The sequence below is a fragment of the Aquila chrysaetos genome, chromosome 23 (genome assembly GCF_900496995.4).
Source record: "Aquila chrysaetos chrysaetos chromosome 23, bAquChr1.4, whole genome shotgun sequence".
Classification (NCBI taxonomy): domain Eukaryota; kingdom Metazoa; phylum Chordata; class Aves; order Accipitriformes; family Accipitridae; genus Aquila; species Aquila chrysaetos.
Window position 1 is genome coordinate 2,541,135 of NC_044026.1, and position 19,934 is coordinate 2,561,068.

At 39.1% G+C, this 19,934-nt stretch overlaps 1 protein-coding gene across 12 annotated transcripts in view; it reads left to right on the forward strand.

The window, feature by feature from the left end:
* Nucleotides 1–19,053, forward strand: part of MCF2L (MCF.2 cell line derived transforming sequence like) — a 159,297-nt gene extending 140,244 nt beyond the window's left edge. For 6 of the 12 annotated variants that reach the window (XM_029999270.1, XM_029999274.2, XM_029999272.2 and 3 more), the window contains 17 exons: nucleotides 1,944–2,059; nucleotides 3,022–3,091; nucleotides 4,306–4,398; nucleotides 4,564–4,656; nucleotides 6,005–6,130; nucleotides 6,857–7,078; nucleotides 7,658–7,750; nucleotides 8,268–8,346; nucleotides 8,505–8,571; nucleotides 9,908–10,023; nucleotides 10,692–10,778; nucleotides 11,629–11,688; nucleotides 12,042–12,116; nucleotides 15,547–15,674; nucleotides 16,275–16,387; nucleotides 16,513–16,616; nucleotides 16,749–19,053. In XM_029999270.1, coding sequence (XP_029855130.1) covers nucleotides 1,944–2,059; nucleotides 3,022–3,091; nucleotides 4,306–4,398; nucleotides 4,564–4,656; nucleotides 6,005–6,130; nucleotides 6,857–7,078; nucleotides 7,658–7,750; nucleotides 8,268–8,346; nucleotides 8,505–8,571; nucleotides 9,908–10,023; nucleotides 10,692–10,778; nucleotides 11,629–11,688; nucleotides 12,042–12,116; nucleotides 15,547–15,674; nucleotides 16,275–16,387; nucleotides 16,513–16,616; nucleotides 16,749–16,843 — 1,737 coding nt within the window. In that variant the 3' untranslated portion in view covers nucleotides 16,844–19,053. Of the gene's footprint in view, nucleotides 1–1,943; nucleotides 2,060–3,021; nucleotides 3,092–4,305; nucleotides 4,399–4,563; nucleotides 4,657–6,004; nucleotides 6,131–6,856; nucleotides 7,079–7,657; nucleotides 7,751–8,267; nucleotides 8,347–8,504; nucleotides 8,572–9,907; nucleotides 10,024–10,691; nucleotides 10,779–11,628; nucleotides 11,689–12,041; nucleotides 12,117–12,922; nucleotides 15,675–16,274; nucleotides 16,388–16,512; nucleotides 16,617–16,748 lie in introns of those variants that run through there. The other 6 variants (XM_029999269.1, XR_003921237.1, XM_029999271.1 and 3 more) reach the window with 6 other exon arrangements.
* Nucleotides 19,054–19,934: the final 881 nt, after the last annotated feature.

A 19,934-nucleotide genomic window follows, 5' to 3' on the forward strand; every position in this document is an offset into this window, starting at 1 on the left:
GTCATCCCACTTTAGTCTGTGAAATCCAGTAGTTTTTATTGGGGAAAAATATTGGTCTAGTCTATTTTTAGGTATTGTATTCGACTCCTTTTTCTGTTTACTTTGATGCTTATAGAACAGCTTTCAAATGGAAGACTAAGCAAAGCCTTATATATTCGCAAAGTAAGATTAAATGATCCCTGTGGCTGCATGGAGTAGCTTTCCCTCTGCTTTCTTCAAACACAAGTACTGCATAGGTAGTAAAACATGAAGAGTTTTTTTTATATTAAATTTTTAAAATAAGTATTATGTCAGCCTGAAGTGAAAAAAAATTATCAAAAGTGTTTTGTCAATGTATGGATTTCATGCTTTTGTTCTTTCAGAATCCAAAGCACTGAGCTCTGTCAGGTTTGTTTTCACTTCAGGTGGGTTAGGTACCCCTTCTTTATGCCAGTGCTGCTTTGCTGATATGTTCAGCAACATCTTTACTTCAAGTGGAAATAAGTTGTTCTCTTCATGCATCTCTTCACAGCATCGAAACTGCATGGTGGCTGCAGTTCTTTCCCTGTTAATTTATTTTAACTCCATTTTACGTAAATTATTTTTCTTTTTTAAGGCTGTACCACTTTTTTCTTTTTTTCTTTCCCCCTCTCTTTCAGACTCTGCATTTTTCCTATTTGTGGGAGAGATATGAGAGATGGACCAATGGTTAGCTATCTATGAGCTACAGCATCTTTGCCTATACCATTGTTTTTTCCTTTTTGTGGTGTCTAAGAAAAAAATACCCAGATTTTTAAAGGAATGTTCCTGATTTAAATAAATAAATAGATAAATAAATAAATAAAACAAAAAAAAAAACCAACACCTAATTGCTGTCCTATTCAAATGCTTGAATTCTTCAGGCTAGCTGACTTTATCAGCTAGTTCTCCTACTTTTTGTAGTTTGGACATCACTTTGAAATTGAAAATCTTACTTGTAGGTGCACTTTTGCTTATCTTTTAATTTAATTTGCCAGTTTGTGGTAATTCAGTGCGGTTTATTATAATCAATGTCACTAATGCAGCGATAACCTTGTCCATGGTAATTGTGTTTAAAAAAAACAAAAAAAAAAAGAAGAAGAGAGCAAGAAATTTAATCCAAATCTAAAGTAGGTCGCATCATCTTCCTTCAGTGCCTGTACACTAAGAAATCTACTTACATTAAGAAGTCTGCTTACAATACAGGTACTAGAGTATTCCTGCAGTTTTTCTGATTGATTGGTTGGGGGTGTTCTTGTTTGGGTTTGGGGTTTTGGGGGGAGGTTGTTTGGGCTTTTTTTAGTGTTTTGAGAGACCACAGATTAGTGACCTCAGGACCAGAGGAGAACGGTCCTGGGCTAAAGCCACCTGCGTGCTCTCTTTTCCTTATTTGTGCCAGATAAAGAGACAAGAGGTTGTGGCCTTATATGACAAATGGAAGATGTCAGAATGTAAAGTTATGATTCTGGTACCAAAGCTAATGAAAATGTCTTAAAGATAGAACTTGCAGCTTAATGGTTTCTGTTACCTGCAGAAATAACTACGGTCAGCTTGTTCCTTCGTACTAATAGCTAAGACTGGCATGAAGGTTTGCGTGTGTACTGGAATTGTAGCTTTAAACTCAGATGTGTAAAGTCTTAACAGAAAAAGTATGAACTATAATTTGTAAGCAGTATGGGAATGCATAGCCTTTGCTTGGTGTAAATGATTGCAAACTTTGTTTTATCCTTGCTTAGCTAAAATTGCAGTAATTATTCAAGTGTCTTTCTAAAGACTGTAGGTGTGTTTTACTGGACTGATGGAAAAAGAATTTGTATATTTTTTCACGATTAATACTGAGCTCTTTCTTTGCTGTCTGTCAGCCTGCAGGCAGACTGCCTTGTCAGGGAGACATAAATACTGCAAGTAATGGGAGATAATCACTGCACTTCTCTCCTGTGTTGCAGGGTTATGCTGCAGAGATGGACAACCCCTTAATGGCTCATCTCATTTCACCAGAACTCCAAAATAAGAAGGATATCTTGTTTGGGAATATGGAAGAAATTTATCACTTTCACAACAGGTGAGGATTTACATTCGGATCTAAAAATAGCATTTGGATGGGATTCTTTTACTCTTTCTTTTAATCTGATTTAAATTGCTAAAAGATCCTTACTGAGTCCCACTTGGCTATCTGGCACGTGAAAGTTCATATTACATAGAAGAGGAAAAGCAAAATATCTATAAAAGATGAGCAAAGCTGTGTGAAACTTTATTCAAATGTTTGCAGTACACAGGCAAAATTTTGCATTGTGGTCCTCTTCCTGAAGAAAGGTACTGGGATCTGGTTACTAGCCAATTAAAGCAAGGTTTGTTTGGGTTTGAGTTTCTTTTATTTTTTATGAAATTTGCTATGGAAAGTAAATTATTTTTCTAAACCACAAATTAAATTCTCAACTCTTACATCTGATTGAGGCTTGTTAATTTTATACTTGAGTGACCTCTCTCTGAAGTTTGAATCCTTGCTGCTAGAGAGCTATTTCTTCACAGGATAATATTTAAATTGTTAGAAGAGAGAATTATTTTCAAGAGAAGTTAAGTACATTAGATAGTTATTTCTTAGGCAAAACTAGACTGCAAGTTTTGCCACTGATCTTTTGGGGCGGGCTTTTTAGGTTTGGGGAGGTGGGATTTGGTCAATTTGTTTGCTTTGTGGTGTTTGGTAGTATTTGGAAGGAAAAACCAAACACTTCAAACTGTACAAATCCTGCTGCTGAATACATAAGGCAGGGAAACAAAATCCCCCTTCCCTCCCCAATCTTATATTTGATTTCAGTTGTAGCAACAGTAAGCTAAAAGAAATTGGTCAGAATGTTTTGTTTAATTTGCTATCCCTTTTTAAATACATGATCTAGAAGAGTTTTGTTTAGTTTTGTAGTACAGAATTACAACTGTTTCCAAAAGTTTAGAAAACAAATTGCAGGAATGTGAACAATTACTGCAACTTTTTTAACATGTGCTCTAAGAAAATCTTCTTCCTCATAGAATATTCTTGAGAGAACTAGAAAACTACGTAGAATTCCCAGAACTAGTAGGGCGGTGCTTTCTGGATCAGGTATGTGTCATCTTTTGCTGGCATTTTGTTCATAAGCCCCCCTAGGACTGTAACATATGAGTGATTTTTCATGTAGTAATTGCTACCACATCCCCTTTGTTTGTCTTGAACAGGTAACAGGTTGAGAATGTAGATGTTAATTGAGAGTTGGGGATATTTTCTGCTGTGTGGGGTAATTAATTGTGTTAGAAAGAGCTACTACCTTGTTGAAAGAAAATTGCTTTATGAAAGTGACGGTTAGGAAAACATGAGAGGAGTCATGTACTGCATCATTTCACATCACTATAAAGGATTGATTTACTTGGTTAGATTTCTTTACTGGATTTTGTTGTTGTTGTTCTTTTCTGTTCTCTTTAAAGAGTACACCTCAACAGAGTAAGTTCAAAAAAAATATTTTTATTCTCAACATAGAAAGCTATGACAGAATTAAACTTTTTAAATTGGGATTTATTAAACAGTGAGTCTCACCTGTAGTATACTAAAGGCTAAATAAGAATCTGTTTATGGAAATCAATCTCCTGTTGTTGCTACCTATTGATGCTCTGAAGTCCTGGGAGGAGCCCTCCCTCCCCTTTCTGTTTACTGGCTACATCCATGGAGATGCTGTTTCCTAAAACTGAAGGACCGAGAGAGGTGCTTCTGTGCCTGCTGATTTTCTACCTAGTCTTTCCTTTATATCTGTAGTTGCTATGACATTTTCAACAGTCTTATTTCCCTTTGCTTTCAACAAATCTGAACTCATGCTATTTAGTTGCTTAAGTTGAAAGGGGCAACAAACTGCTTGGTCTACCTTGGTGCAACTTCCAGTGAAAAACACATTCATAAAATGAAAATGTGTAAGGAAAAAAGGGCAAAGACTTTTTAAACAGTTGCACAGAGGGACTCATGGTTGGGCATTCATAGAAGTATTTTTTATATTGTAATAGAAATATATTTGTAAATATAATATGTGCTTCTTCGTAAGGTACCTAACATTCAACTGAAGCAAAAATTAACAGGAACATTTTATTCTGATGTCCCAAGTACAAAATTAGTAGCCATTATAAAATCAGTGGTCTTGAATATTTGGTTTTTTGCTTGGGATGCCTCAAGGAATTGCATTTTTTTGTTGTTGTTTTTTCGTAGCCTTATTGATTATGAAAAAAATTCATATGAGCTTTGTCTATTAAAGTCACAAGAATTTATTAACCTTTTGTTTCTCTCACCAATTTCAGATGGAAGACTTCCAGATTTATGAAAAATACTGTCAAAATAAACCCCGATCTGAAAGTTTGTGGAGGCAGTTTTCAGATTCTGTATTCTTTCAGGTATGCTTGCTTGAAATCTCTAAAATAATTGTGGTTTTCATTTTGTTGTGATTTGATTCTTTTTTTGGTTGGTTGGTTTGGGTTTTTGTCTTTCTTTAATCATCTCAAGAACAAATAACAAAAAATATTGATTAGTGTCCTGATGAAATCCAACACTGATTACAGGAATGTCAAAGGAAACTCGATCACAAGCTCAGTTTGGACTCATACTTGCTGAAACCCGTTCAAAGAATAACCAAATACCAATTACTGCTAAAGGTACGTGTTACTAAACTATAATGCTAGTACATTTTGTGTATTTGTTTTTTTAAATGCTGCTTCTCTCCGCCTGCTGGAGAGAAACCTAAAAGTTAGCAGACAGATGTATAAATCATAACAGAGACAAATCCCAGCCTATCAACTTCCAGCTCGGTTCTCTTCTTTTCCAGCCAAAAAGCTGCTAGTAGGCAGGCAAATGTTACAGAGACACCCTGCGTAACTACTTTTGCCCTTATATTTCTGCTGAAGAGAAGAATGAAAAGTTGATTAGGGGGAACGGAGAAGGACCAAGAAACCTTTGCAACAAAGAAAAGAGAGTATCTGAAGTACTTGTTACTCTTCAGTTACAGTTGCCTCATCCATATTGCAGGAATTTTTGTTGCTGCGTTCTAGGAAATGTACTTGACTGAGAGCACTGTATGGTGTTTTTATGAGGGATGCTGTTGTGATTCACTTAAACATGCTATGCTGAGAGGGCAAAATGAGAGTTATATACTATCATAAATTTTTAAATTATTGTATAAGGTTTTGCCATGTTTGAAGTAAGAAATATTTCCCACATAGACACGTTTCAATAATTGTATTTAACAGTAGTTTAAAAAAGTTGCCTCAGACCAAATTTACTCTTGAGTTAAAACTGAGCTGAATTTAACAGCTTTTAAAGAATTAATTACATTAAGGATGTGTAAAGAGAGGAGTATTAGAAGGGTTTTTGATTTAAAGTATCTTTACTGCCTGCAGTCCATGAGTAAATGCTTATTCTCGTACTGTAAAGTCTGGGGGATTCCACGTGAACTTGCAGCTATGTTTATCTGGATCAAACTGGAAGATGCAGCTTCACCAATAAGCCCTTTGGAGAAGCGATGCCTTTTTAAATGTGTAGACAATGCTCAGTGCAGTAAGTTTAAGTCTGTTACTAGCATCCCAGGCCTCACCATCATTCAAATAATAAATGAAATTTGCCTGTTTTTACATTTGTTCTCTTCTAAAAAGTAACAGATATATAATCCTTTTTTTGTTTGTTTTTTGGGGTTGTGGGTGTTTTGGGTTGAGGGGGAGTTAGCAATTGTGATGAAAAAAATGTTTGCAAAGTTAGTCTTGTAAAGTTCTTAGGTAGAGTTTACAAAACCTCTAGATGAACAAAATACGTTTGGCTAATTAGCAGCAGAGAGAAGTAAAACTTCAGGGTCTTCTGAATTCCAGCCAGTATTTAACCCGCTAGATTATATGGTATAAAACTTTACTGGATAACTTTAAAAACGTAGCCCAAATTCAGTGTTAAAATTTGAACATTCCTAGTCCCTACTGTTTCCAAAGCTAAGTATGTTGTCATTCCCGGCCTGCTCAGGAAATGCTGAAGTACAGTAAGAACTGTGAAGGTGCTGAAGATCTTCAGGAGGCATTAACTTCTATATTGGGTATTCTCAAAGCTGTTAATGATTCTATGCACCAGATAGCCATTACAGGCTATGATGTGAGTAACAGTATTTTTACTTACTTTTTAAATTTATTTTCATTTATTTCTTATATATATGTACAGCATACCCTATACTGTGTACTAATAATGAGGAGATTGTTTTACAAAAGGTGCTTTTATACTGAATTGTGTAATGAAAATAATGGAAAATGGATCTCTCTATACTCTTCTGAAGTTTTCCTGCTATGAATAATATTTTGCTCCATCTACCCAAGTTTTTTTTCTTTGATCTACTTGACACTAAGTTAGAAACTGAAAATCATCACAAAGAGCCTGGTTTAGGCTACTTGCCAAATGGGAGTTGCTCCTAAGTTTTTATATCTGTGTGTAAAATTACACCCAAAACTTCCAGTTAAAAAAAACCAAAACCAAACAAAAAAAAACCCCGAAACACAACATAAGCAGCTTTGGAGCAGAGTTTGGGAAAAAAACCCCAAGCAACCAAGTATGTGTATCATGCCTCCCCCTCTCTCTATGGGTAGATCTCTGTACATCTGCTACTGGTACTCTTGACTGTAAAATACTGCCTGAACAGTGTTGGGAGAGAAAACTATGCGTAAAAATCCAACACTGACTTTATTTTTATTATGTTTCAAACCCAACATAAACACTGATGTGAGAGATTACTTGGAACAACAGAACTTGTGAAGACCTGTTCAGAGTATGTGTTTTAGTCTGATGTTATCTCTCTGTAGTTATACATATTGCTTTTTTTTGTTCCAGGGAAACCTGAATGAGCTGGGCAAGCTTTTAATGCAGGGATCCTTCAATGTCTGGACTGATCATAAAAAGGGTCACTCGAAGGTGAAGGATTTGGCACGCTTCAAGCCAATGCAGCGACACCTCTTCCTCCACGAGAAAGCAGTGCTGTTCTGTAAAAAGCGAGAAGAAAATGGAGAGGGATATGAGAAAGCACCTTCTTATAGCTACAAACACTCCTTAAATGTAAGACACCGAGCAGTCCAGCAAGGTCGAGGTACCGAGGGCTTAGCCTGCAGTAATACAACATTCTAGTTTTTTGTCTGTGAAGCTGTGTTACGGTTTGGCACTGGGAACTTTGCTCTTTCAGGCAAACCTAACTGGTGCTGCAGGTCTGTGTTACTTTGTGTTACTGTCTGTTAGAGAGATGGTGGGCAGGAAATCACCCTTTGAGAAAATCCAAACTGTACTAGTCTAGCTGAGTGTCAGTTGTATTAATCACACAGAAAATGTAGAGCAGGGTAGTGTAAAATAGATGTAAGATTTGGTGGTCTGGATTTTAAAAGAGACATCTCATGGGTCAGCCTCAATTTAATGTACGGAAACTTTTCTTCCCTCCAAGGTAGCCAAGCTGATACAAAGCACTAAATCCCTTATGTCCAACATGCAGATCATATGTTATTGGCTATTCTTTTCCTTGAGCAAGAAGCCAGATGTGGTTTTCCTTTTCAGAAATAGGGTATCAAAGAATATCAGTAGCTGCCTGCTTCTGTTGTTACCGTAATTGCAATGTGGTAGGTCATCTTCTGTTCTCTTTGCTTCCAGATGGCAGCAGTTGGAATAACAGAAAATGTCAAAGGTGATGCAAAAAAATTTGAAATCTGGTATAATGCAAGGGAAGAAGTTTACATTATACAGGTAAATAACATGCCGCTACATTAAGAAACAAAAAAAGGAGAGCGAAAAGACGGAGGGGGGGGAGTCTAACCCTAAGAAGATCTGGAGTTTTCTTCCTGTGTTACATCACTAATAGACAGTGATGAGGAAATGTAAAAAAAACGGGAGCAGGGGAGGAACCCAAACCACCACCAGATTAATTCATAAGGTAGTTTCTTAATATATTTCAATTGCAGAGTCTTTTGGGGGAAAAATAATCACATTTTACAATATCCATGGAGGATATTGTATACACCATTGCTATTGCTCTCACTGGAGTAGTGGATGGCTTGGGAGCCGGGGTTTGACTGTAGCACGTGCACAGCCTCTGCCTCAGCGAGTTCCAGTTGTCACAACTAGTTTCTGTTCACTGAAGGACTAGAGAGGGAGCTCTGTCTGTCCCTTTTGAAGGATTCCTCCAAAGCTGTGCTTTGGCACGCCACTCTATGTGAAATAAGTATTCTATGCTTGATGGCTGATTCTATTTATTTTCGGGTAGGCACCAACCCCTGAAGTTAAAGCTACTTGGGTAAATGAAATAAGAAAAGTGCTGACAAGTCAACTGCAGGCATGCAGAGGTAAAATATTTTCGAGATATATATATGGGGTTTTTTAATCTCTTTTCTCTTTGAACTTCGAAAACTGCCCTGTATATCTTCACTGTGTAGGACTATAGAAATGAAAAGCTCAAAACACAAATCAATGTTAATAGTTCTTTTTGTTTCCTCCATTACAGAAGCTAGTCAGCACAGGACACTAGAACAAACACAGAGTTTACCTCTACCGGCATCATCTTGTGCAAGGTAAGTAAGTATGTTGTCAAATCAGCCTGGCTGTCTTGTAAAAATACTAATACATCTAGTTTGCAGTTCTTCATTACTCCTATCCCTTAATACTGGTCCTTATCTTTTAGGGGGTTTTTAGGTCTCTTCCTACTATAAAGCCGTAAAGCTTGGGGTTTATACATCTCCAGAACTGTTAAACTGAGCAGCAGTGACATGGGCTTTGCCAGTTGATAGAGAGCAACACAGAAAAGTCATTTTCTGCACCAGCCAAAATCCTGGTGGTATTATGGGTCTGTTTGTTGAACAGCTAATTATGTACTTTACACTCCAGATAAGAGAGTTATGTGGAGCAGCGGCCTTTTCCTTCCTTCTCTGTTCTTTTCCTTCACCTGGATTATGTTTTGCTTCCTTTTCCAATGTCATGTTATCTTCCTTTTTGTCTTTTTCAGGGCATTATCTTTTCTCTGTCCCTTGTTCTTCTCCAATTTCCTTTTTTTTTTTTTTGTTTGTTTGGTTTGTTTTTTTTTTTTTAAAGTGACTTGTTGATTCCTCCAGTGTCCCAACTTCTGAGTCAAGCTTTTCTTCTTTTCCTGTTTTTTTATCCTTCACCCTACCAGCCTGTATATTTTTCTACTCCCACCTGCCGTTCTGCCCTTCTCAGACACCTCTTTTTAATCCTCTGCTACTCACTCTTTTTTTCGTGATATGTGTATATACCCCTAAGCCCATGTGCTCATGTTTTCAGTCATTCCCATGTGGTGTACTCTCGAATATGTATCAGTAGCGCTCTGCCCTGCGTGTTTTATGCATCTGCTTATCACTCAGGGAGAATTTCCCAGATGTATAGTATTTGTGGGATGTCTTTCTCCATTCCATTCCCAATCAGAGGTGTGATGGGAATCCAACTGCAAGATCCAGCCTATGTTCTTTGTTCATCCTTCATCTTTTCCTGTGTTAAGAGCTTCTGAGGGGCAGAGGTTATTCCCTTTTTTTTTTTCTTTTTTTTCTTAGTACATTCAGGAGAAATCTGTCAGCACAGAATGTGTGCCTGTAGCTGAGAGTGAGCGGAAGTTGTCCTGAGGTGTCTTTTCACTAGCTCCCACTGCCATAGTACGTGTGGTTGCAGTCAGTTAGGGGAGTCTTTCTCCTTTGTACGTTCTCATGGTCTTTCCATGCACAGTCACCAATGACTTCTTCAATCCTGGAAGGTATGATCTGGGAAGTAGCTAAGAAATGTTTTTCAGCCCATATACCTGTACATAAAAGGCAGCCCACGACCAAAGGTCATCACCCCTGTTTAGACCCAAATTTGCTGCAGATCAATTAATTGTCTTAACTTTCTTCCAATAAACAGTCCTTCACGGAACCACATCAGAAACACCAAAAAAATGGAGGAGAGAAAAGCTGATCTCGCAAGTCTAGAAGGTTATGGCACTGCAGTAGCACCAAAGTACCCTGAGAAAGGCAAAGGTGAGTTTACACATATGTATTGTTATCTTCAATTGCAAAGAGCATGCCTGCACTGCAGATGCACAGGCAGATCCACCAGCAGAGTAGCCATGGTAGTGCAGGGAAATGCAGCATTACACCTGAACGAGCAGGGCTTTGCTGCTTTTAGCCCTAAGGCAGCCCACCCACAAAGAGCTGCCCACGCTACACCAGTGTGCCGGTCCTATCTTCCCTTAGCTTGGGGTTTCTGCATTCCACGGTGTGGTGTGGACAGGCGCAAAGTCACCTTGAATGGGGGGTAGCCAAAAGGAGGTGGGAGCTATGTATTATGTATGCAGTAGGTCTTCTCTCAGAGCTGCCCAGCTTCTCGGGGTTCTCTTCCTCTGGATAAATTTCCAGCATTACCTGTTCTGAAGAGTTTTGGGTTTGTTCTTTTTGGATTTGTTCTTTTTTTTTCTCTTGAATTTTGGTTCCCATCATGGAGATTATTTACTGAACCGGTGGCAGTACAAGCCCCTGCACAGTTGAGAACAACTGGCCACTTGGGTTCTTCTGTTGTACCTGGACTTTCAGTTGTCCTTTCTCATCCTAACATGCAGGTTCCCTGGCAGGGCTGCAAACGATATTTTTGCCTTGATCTTTTCATGGCCTTCTCCCCTTTCTTTCTGTGTCTCTTTCTTCCTTTGTAGATGACACTAGCTCTACCTCAGAATGCTCTGTACTGTCAAAAAAGCGCTTTACACTGCAGGGCTTTACTAACCTCAAAAGTCAGAAAGGTAATTTAAAAAAAAAAAAAAAAAGCTAGATTGTTTTCTGTTTAAGGCTGTAATTAAAGCATCGCTTTGTGTGTGTGTGTGTAGTGTAGCAGGTTTTCAGTGTATGCACTAGCTTGTTCTCGAAGTTCAAGATAGGCTCATGAGTCACTGACCCTGACAGGGAGATTTCAAGAGAAACCAGCTCTAGAGTGGGAGGGGGAGATGCAGCCGGGAAGAGTGGAGCTGTTGGACATGCAAGGGAAGGAGTGCAGTTTCCAATGCCTCCGGTCTCACTGTCAAGGCCAAGGAAGGAGTTTATAGTGCCCTATTCCTGCAGGAAAACTAGAGGAAAGAAGTTGTCTTCAGATCAGACACCTGGCCTGCTTCTAGCTTCAGTGGATCTGCCCCAAATGCACTTGTACTTGGCAAAAAGGAATCAAGGTTTTCTAGAGTATTTCTATATTAGCATCCTTGCTAACAGAACTCCCAAAGCATGAATACAGCACAATGTGTATGACAATGGTGTTTTGCTGGATACAAAAACAAATAAGTATTTCCCTGTGCCTTCCAGAAATGGTCTCTACTTTTTTTTCTAAAACAGGCAACAGGAGTCTGAGACCTTTCTTGCTTCCTCCTGCCAAGTAATTGCACTGGTACATTCACTTCTTGTTTTGAACAGCTGTCTTTGAACAGTCTGAATTGCATTAAGATGATGGCACTTGTTCAAGAGCATGATTCTTTTTTTTCCAAGCATCTTTTCAGAATGCCTTTTTAAAATGTGATTACCTTTGAGTTCTTTCTGGAGAGGCTCTAGGGTTGTGTATCTAATGCTAATGAGGTGAGCACTAATATCCCATGCTTGCCTTGACAGAAACTCCATCTCCTTCTGCTAAAAGCCAGACATTGCCAATGATCCTTCTTACAGGACCAGGTATTGCTGTAGCAGTAGATTTATATAAAAATGATTGCTTAATTTGGTAGTCTTTGTCTAAAATTGAAATTAATTGTAATTAGTTGATGTCTAGTTCATTTGGAAAAGTGTACATATACTTTCATCTATTACTGTAAAATAAATTTGTCAGTTTATCTTCAAATAACTACATGTAAATAATTAATTCCTTCTGCTGTAATTGACTGATGACAGCTAAAATTAGAGTGATTACAGAAATCCACTTGTTTTCCAGTGTAAACTCAAAGGTATGTAGCATGCAATCCACCTATTCTCTTTTTTCCAGTTCTTCAATATCTCTCTTCTGTGTTTTTTGCCTATTCATCCTCCTGCAGCTTCTCCTACCAGTCCTGACAAAAAAGCTAAACGGCATGAAGTAGTGAGTGACCCAACTCCTTTTGGTTTAAGAGGTATAGTGATACCACATCTTGTACTCCACAGATACCCACACATCCCTCATGTAATATGGTACATCAGAGCGCTGGGAATACCTATATGGTGCTGTTGCATGCAGCAGTGTTGATAGCAGTTGAGTTTTTCCAAGTGGGTCTGTCAGCTTCTGTGTATACTGTTTTTGATAGCACAACTGGTTGAAGTTTTACCTTGGCATCAAATAAAGCAGCATATGGCTAACTAGTTTTTAGGAGAGGGCAGCGGGGAAGGGATCTTCTGCTGAAGAAATAACCAGAAGCTGGGTGTTTAATGGAATTACAGGGGTGTCCAGTTGCTCTGTGACACATGGTTTTCCAGTTAGCATCCTACTGTCACTGTGCCCCTTGTGGAGAGGATTTAACTTTTAAAAAAGGAAAAAAAAAAAAAAAAAAAAAAAAAAAAAAAAAAAAATCCAAAACTCCTGTACTCTAGTGAGAGTAGGGATCATCACTGTCATGTGGAATTTCCATTTTAGATCTGCATTTGTTATTATAGTCACAGTGCTGTTGCATCTTTCTTTGGGTAACAGTACGCAATTTTTCCACCCTGTCCTCCCAACCCACAGCTAACCGAAGAATAGAAAAGCATTTCAGTTAAATGATGCATTTCTAACTAGCCAGGCTGTTGGTGAAGGCTTGAGTACAAATCCCTAGGGCTAATCAACTAGAGAGTGTAAGGAGAGCCGTCCCTCTCTTCCTGACTCTCTTTCCACCACGATCTCTTTTAGAAAATGCTATTCTAAAGATGAAGCTGTTTCAAGCCCTACCATCCTCCTCCTCTCTAGGTTTCCACAGCCTTTGTCTTTGTCTCACCTGTGGAAACGATGCAGGTTCAGCTGCTGTGCTGGGGAGACTATATGACACCACTCACCTTGTCTGAGCAGCAGGCAATGTAATCCCAGGCCGGACGGATGCAGAAACTCCACAAGTGTGGATATGGGAGTTACAAGGTTAATCTTCTGCAGGTAGCAGTCAAACCTCTGAGTTCTCCAGGTACTATGGAAATCCTGAGGGCCTGGAAAGGCTATCAGAAAGCAAAGGGTGTTTTGTGGTCTTCTCCATGGATGCTGGAATTTTCCAGGGTGAAGAGTCCTTGATCATTCCTAATTTACAGTAAAATTTTTGGGTCCTTGGAACAGATTTGTCTGATTTGCTGTCCTGTCCAGCAGCCTCTCACTTTATGAAACCACTAAACCAAGTCAAGTCATTTCAAACATCTAGTAACTCCCCTTTCTGTCTTGCACCTTCCAATCTCTTTTCTGACACTTTATCTCTTCTCCTTCCCCAACTCAAAGAGGGATAAGCAGGCAGTTGACCTGGGCATTTCAGGGTGAAACTGCAGCAGGTGATGGTCACAGCTCCCCAGTGCAGAGCGCTTTGCCCCCACTCATTTCCTTTTGCTGCTGTGTCACTCGGACTTACAACGCAGTGAGCTCAAGGAAAATGAATTAGTGACAGGATCACCTCTTGCAGATAGATCCTATCTCTGTGAAGAAACCTGTGGGCCCATTTCTGAAGAGAAGCAGTTAATGAATTCTTGGTTTTCCTGGCACCATCAAATCTAAACTCATTTCTGCATAACCTTGTCTTTTCTCAAGACTGTCTGCCATTTTCTTACTTTTCCTGCCTTTATAGGGAGCTCTGTTGTAGTTATACCGTGCAGAATACACACATGCACATGGAATGTGCATGTGTAATTTTGGTGCCTGTAGTTAGCTAATGTGAATATGACCATAGTGACCGCTTCCCTTCCCTGCCCAGGATGAGATGGGCTTTTATACAGACTTGCTAATAGTAGAGTGCCAGCTTGTATGAGGAGTAGGAGTGCTGTTGCTATGGCAGGATCAGGCAGGTCTGCTCTTACCCACATCAGCACAATATACGAAAAGAGTGAGCCTAACGAACAAGAGCTGTTACCCAAAATGTTCCAGATGAGCAGGCCAGTGAGTATGATGCTACAGGCAGAGCAATTACCATGATTTCACTTTCTTTTTCTTTTGTGCAACTCATTGGTTCTGTTTCTAATGAGAGCTTGGAATAATTAGGACAAACAAACCAAGTTTTCTTTTGTTGCATTGTTCTTAACTTGGAAATAATGGAAAGGGTTTCAGCTGTGTCCCACGAGCCAACTATAAGATGTGAGTTTCCAAGGAATTTGCATGGAATACAGCAGGAATTTATTACTCAGTTTCTTCACAGATGGAAGTTCATTCTTAACCCTGGACAGGGCCAAATGGGTCAGTACTTCTAACCTTGTGCAGGTCATCCAGCAGTGCAGGTGAGGTAAAAGCGCCATTCCGTTTGGTGTGCTCTGGGTGTGATTTGTTTCTATGATTCTTAGATTACTTTGGCTTTACTCTGACGATGCTCAGTTTTGTTCCTAATGCACTGGCATAACCAGCCATGCGACAAATGCCTCAGAAGCAGTGAAGAGCAAAAATGCTGGTGCTTTCTCAACTTAACTAATAGTTACATAAAAGTTGGGAGGTTTGTCCTTCCTTTCATTCTTTTAATTGAGTTTTATTGTTGTTACCATTTGGCTTGAACCAAAATCTTACTTACAAATATTTGTCTTTTTTATTATGACTTTTTTTTCATTATAAGCTCAACACATTTATTAGCAGCTGCTGACCTCAGTGAAAAGCATCCCACTGGTAAAACTTACTGTAGTTTTATTTGGAAAAGATTTTGTGCACTCTGGATGTGATTCAGCTTCGTAAATAAATGAAATGCTTCATCCTGAGAGAGAAGAAGGAACACTTCACAATAAATGACGGGCAGGAGATTGGTCTTGTGGTGTTTGGTGCGGTGGCTTAACACCAAGATAAGTCAGTGTGATTAAGTATCCTTGTGTCAACCTGAATACCCTTAAATAATAAGCTGCCTAATCAGGTGAAGTACAGAGTGCCTGTAGGTTGTGTTGAATTTCTTGACAGCTCTAAATGCTCAACAGTTTGAAGGAGGCAATGCACATCCATCCCTTGTTCCAGCAGGTTGGTTAGGTTGCTTTGGGTTACAACCGTGTGTGTTCATCCTCTTCCCATGAAGTGTACATTCCTGTCTTCTACCCCCTCCCAAGAAAAAGAGTATCTAGCCATCGTTTGTCTTTGTATAAGAGAGAAATATCTGCTTTTTGGTTGGGAATTTGCATTCTTTCCATCTGTTTCCCTCTCTATAAGTCCGAAGGGCCAAATTCACTGCTGTGCATTACCACAACTCCACTTACTCTGATGGAAATGGGCCAACTTTTGCCAGCTCTGAATTTCACCCAGTGGCTGTAATAACTTCCCCATGTACAGTTTTCCTCCTGTTTATGTTGATCACTTAAGAGCTTTTCAGTGGGAAGAACATTTCTTCCAGTCAGTGGCTCACTGCTGCAAAGTTAACTGTTGGCTGTTTGTTCCCCAAGGTTGGGCTAAAACATCTCATTCTCTTGATGCATCTGAAGAAAATGATGGCTGGTCTAGTGCTGAAGATCCGCTGAATTCATCAGATGCGGAGGAGGAAGGAGGAGGAGGGGGAGGCGAGATGAAGCTGGTAACCAGAAATGCTTTCCTGTTGAGCTAAGCAAATGATACCGATCCATTGTGTGGTAGTATACAGGAATGCTTTTGAAGCTTGCAGGAAGGAAAGTGTCTGCCTTCAAATCCTCAGCTGGGCAAAATTCCTAGGGCAATGGAAAATATCCCCTTCTCTTAAATCAGCCTTGTGTTTGTACCTTGGGAAGGTCCATCGGTGCCTTTGGGTACCTGCAGACTGCCATATAATACAGCAGTCAAGCGATGACATGCTCAGCTACCATGTCAACAGACTGCCACACATATATCATGTCGCTAGTTTGCCAGCTTGGTTTAAGGGGGTATTTTTTTGTTTTTTTCTGTAGAGATTTGGACTAATTGTTGTAATGGAAACATTTCACTGAATGTTTTTCAGGGTGTGAGAATTCATGTACTGAAATTGCATGTAATCAAACAGCAAAGTTTTACTGCCTCTCAGTATGTATATTTACACTGTCTTCAGCATGTACGCACATGAGAAAGAAGGGAAAAGTGCTATCATTTCATAACAAAAGCTGCAACGTACCTTAAAGTACTCAACAGAAATAATTTGTTATGTTTTTCCTCTGTGTGCATTTAGACTCCTGGTAAATACACAGTTGTGACTGATTATGAGAAAGGAGTTTCTGAAGAATTTACAGTGAAAAGTGGAGAACTAGTTCAACTGATTCGTGAAGGGGAGGATGGACTTTGGTACGCAGATCTGTGTTTGGAAATTTTTCTATGCAGAACTGTGTTTGGAAGGCAGATGTTTAGGGCAAAACTTTCAAAGGCATCAAGTGAACCAATTTGACTTTTTATTTTTTATATTTTTTTAGGTATGTAAAGAACCTGAGCACTGGTAAAGAAGGTTGGATCCCAGCAAACAATCTGCTGATGCTCATTGGCAATTCAAAATCAGCTCAATCTTTAAGCAGCTCTGGTAGGCTATTTATTTTAGATGAGATGATTGTCTCTCTGAAGGTTCCTATTATCAAAGTAAGTTGTGAAAAACAACTACCATATCATATTTTCTTGTGTTTTTTTGTTTTCTTCTTTCCTTTTCTTTTCCCAGAATCGGGCACTGCCTCCAGCACTTTGAGCACATCATCAAGTTGCAGTGATAGCTGCAATGCCAGCAGCACCAGCTTCTCCGACATAAAGGGCTAACATTAAATTTTCACCCCACCTCCATGGAAGGTAAATTTGGAGTTTGTCATTTTGTGCAGAGTTCTTAGACATTGGACTCCAACGGAGAACCACCACCAGTTCTGTGTTGCCAGCTCTGAGTGTTTTCCATGGTGATTTTTACAGGTTCTTTCAGAAGATCCCAATGAAAAGTGCATGGAATGTGAAGTTGTAAATAAAAGTCGAATGATTTGAAATAGGGTCTTGTAGAGGCTTCTGACCTGAAGTCTGAAGCTGCAGGCAGAGCTGTTAGCATAAAACACATTTTCTCACTGATACAGTCAGGTTTCTGTAGAACTGGATCATTTCCTGACAGCCAGAACCTGAATGTGAGAAAACAAAATGTGTTCGGTGCTAAATCCTTGTTGTAAACTAATAACATAGTAATCACTGTACAGGATAGGTATGAAGAAAATAAATCTGAGTTTACAATTTCTCCTCCCAAAACCACCCCTTTCTCCAAGGACATACCTCGGTCAGTGCAGTGAATGGGACTCTTACAGCAACTGGGAAGGAGATTTGGTCCAGCCTTTTCTCTTCTCTTGGGTCTTCAGGATATTCCTCTGCTCCCTAGAGACTGGGATGCAGACATGACCGATTCACTGACCACAACAGCATCAGAAGAAACTATTATTTTATCCTTTCTAACCTTTTAATGATGTGTGCAATGGAATAGCTGTTTTCTGAGGTATTTTGGCCTCACAACCAAATTCTTTACCAAGATCACTATGTTTACATAGCCTTGGCAATTTAGTAGTATCTTTTTCCTTACGTAGGTGCACAATGAAACACAAATGTTCTTAGTCACTAAATGATTTCTTAATAAACGGTAATTGCATGGCCACCTTCAGCTCTCACTATTAACATGCAGTTACAGGCAGAGGATACTATTGTGGCTGCACCATGGGTCAAGAGCCCTCCTTCAGAAAAACCTATGAGGGCTAGAAATCAGACGTATTTTTAGTCAATAGTGTTTGTTGCAGATTTATTCAAAGAGAAAAAAACATTGACATAATTTTTCTATAAAAGGGGAGCATGGGAGGAAAAAATCTTTAGTAGAGAAGAGTCAGATTTATGCTACAGACAAGTGTTTTAAATTTTTTTAAAGGAAGGGTGATGCTACACTCACCATTTTTCAAGGTCTGATGTAAGCCAATGTTGTAAATTTTCACATCGTCAGCTGTTCTTTGCATGTCATCCTTACAAACAGTCCAAAACTGTGTGCATGTATGGAATATTCTATTCATTCCTGTCCATCTCTCAAGTATTTTTACTTATATGAAAATAGGTTTTTAACTGATTCATGTACCATATTACTTAAAATAATGTGGATATTAAAAGCATAGTTTTTCAGAAGCACTAAGCACAGCAGACTATGTCAACGGGATCTGCTGTTAATCAGTCGTCAGACCCTCTGATGGCTGAGCGCTGAAGTCTATCTTTATGCCAGAATTTTATATTTTAGAGGCTGCAGCTTAGGAAACTTAAATGACAAATACTCTAAAGAATGATCTTACTCCTAGGTTGCAAAAGCAACCCTACCCCAGATGCAATCAAAATGCAGCTGACCACGGTCAGTACAAATTCAAACATATATACACACACATGTATTCATGCACATATATATGTGCATGTATGTGCTTGTGTGTATATGTGTGTGTGTAGATATGTATATCTGTGTAGATATAATGTATCAATGTAAAAGATGTATTTATAGTCTTCATGCTGCTGAATGTGTCACTTTACAATTCATAAATACTTAGGTTTCTTGCAATACTGCAATATAAAGCCTGATCAGGGTTTTACTTCAGGCATCTTTTCCAACGCAGAAATCCTCTGATCTTTTTTTAATTATCCCATATAATACTGTGCTGACCAGGAATATTTAGTCTGATTTAACAATGGAATGGCAACATGAGATTCAGCTTATCTTCATCTATGTAAGTTATTTTGTAAATTATCTGTAACATACTTATATATTGCTGTCATTGCTAGGATGAGACTGTCCTTTCATTTTTCACTGCAGCCTCATTTGTGTTATTTCAATGGTTTTCTCCACATCATTGCACTTTAATACAACCCATTTCACCGTTTCCTTTTTTTACTGCTGTTGTGAATTAGAAGTTCAAAGTCAGAGGTCTCTATTGTAATTAATTTGAATAAATTTCAGCGCTTCTTGCTGAATGCCTTTATATAGACATGCTCTGTGTTTTATTTTTATCTCACAGTCTTAAAAGCTTCTTATTGGTATCATATAAAAACAGACATAGGCTGAAGGATTTGGAACAGCAAACCAGGTCTGTCTAGCTGTTGCTTGTCAGGGTCCATGTGTTCAAATCCTTTGCCCTAGTCATTCTGGACCATCTCAGAAAAACACCATTTTGCCCTTGTGATCCTGTCTCACTTACCTGGCACTGGGGAAATAAAGCCTGTCTGCAGGCTGGAGATTAAAAATGAAAGCCAGTGCCAGGTAATCAGATTGATTCCCTTTCTCCCACATACACTTTTTTTGAAAGATGGCACATCGCTGTTGGGTTTTCCCTCAGGAAGCTGCGTATCCTGTGGTTCCCCTCCTCCTGTTTGCACGCTCCTCTTGATCCTGTGGTTTTAGCAGAACAAGTTGGAGGTCTGTGTCCGGCAGCAGCTGCAGCTGGGTGAGAAACAAGAAGCCACATTCACTCTTGCAGCATCTGAAGAACGTGTTTGCACATTCACAGATGAATGGCTTTAAGGACCGTCATGCCATGGTAGGGGGTGAATTTCACACTGACGGGAGTGATTTGGGCTGAGAGGGTGACTGTGTGCAATTACACGATCCAGCTAAGGTGTTACTGGGATTTGATTGCTTTTATTTACTCTCATTCTTGTTAACATAACAGTTACCTCTGTAGTAGGTAGTCCGACTTTTCTGAGCAAAAGGATGTCCAACCTTTCTGAGCAGAGCCACATCATACTTGTTAGAGCAAAAGAATGAAAGACTTCCAGCCCAGATTTACCTTAGTGGAAAGTAAAGCATTTTCTGTATAAAAACCTAATAATGATTGATTTATTTTTAATTGTGAGGATGTTTATT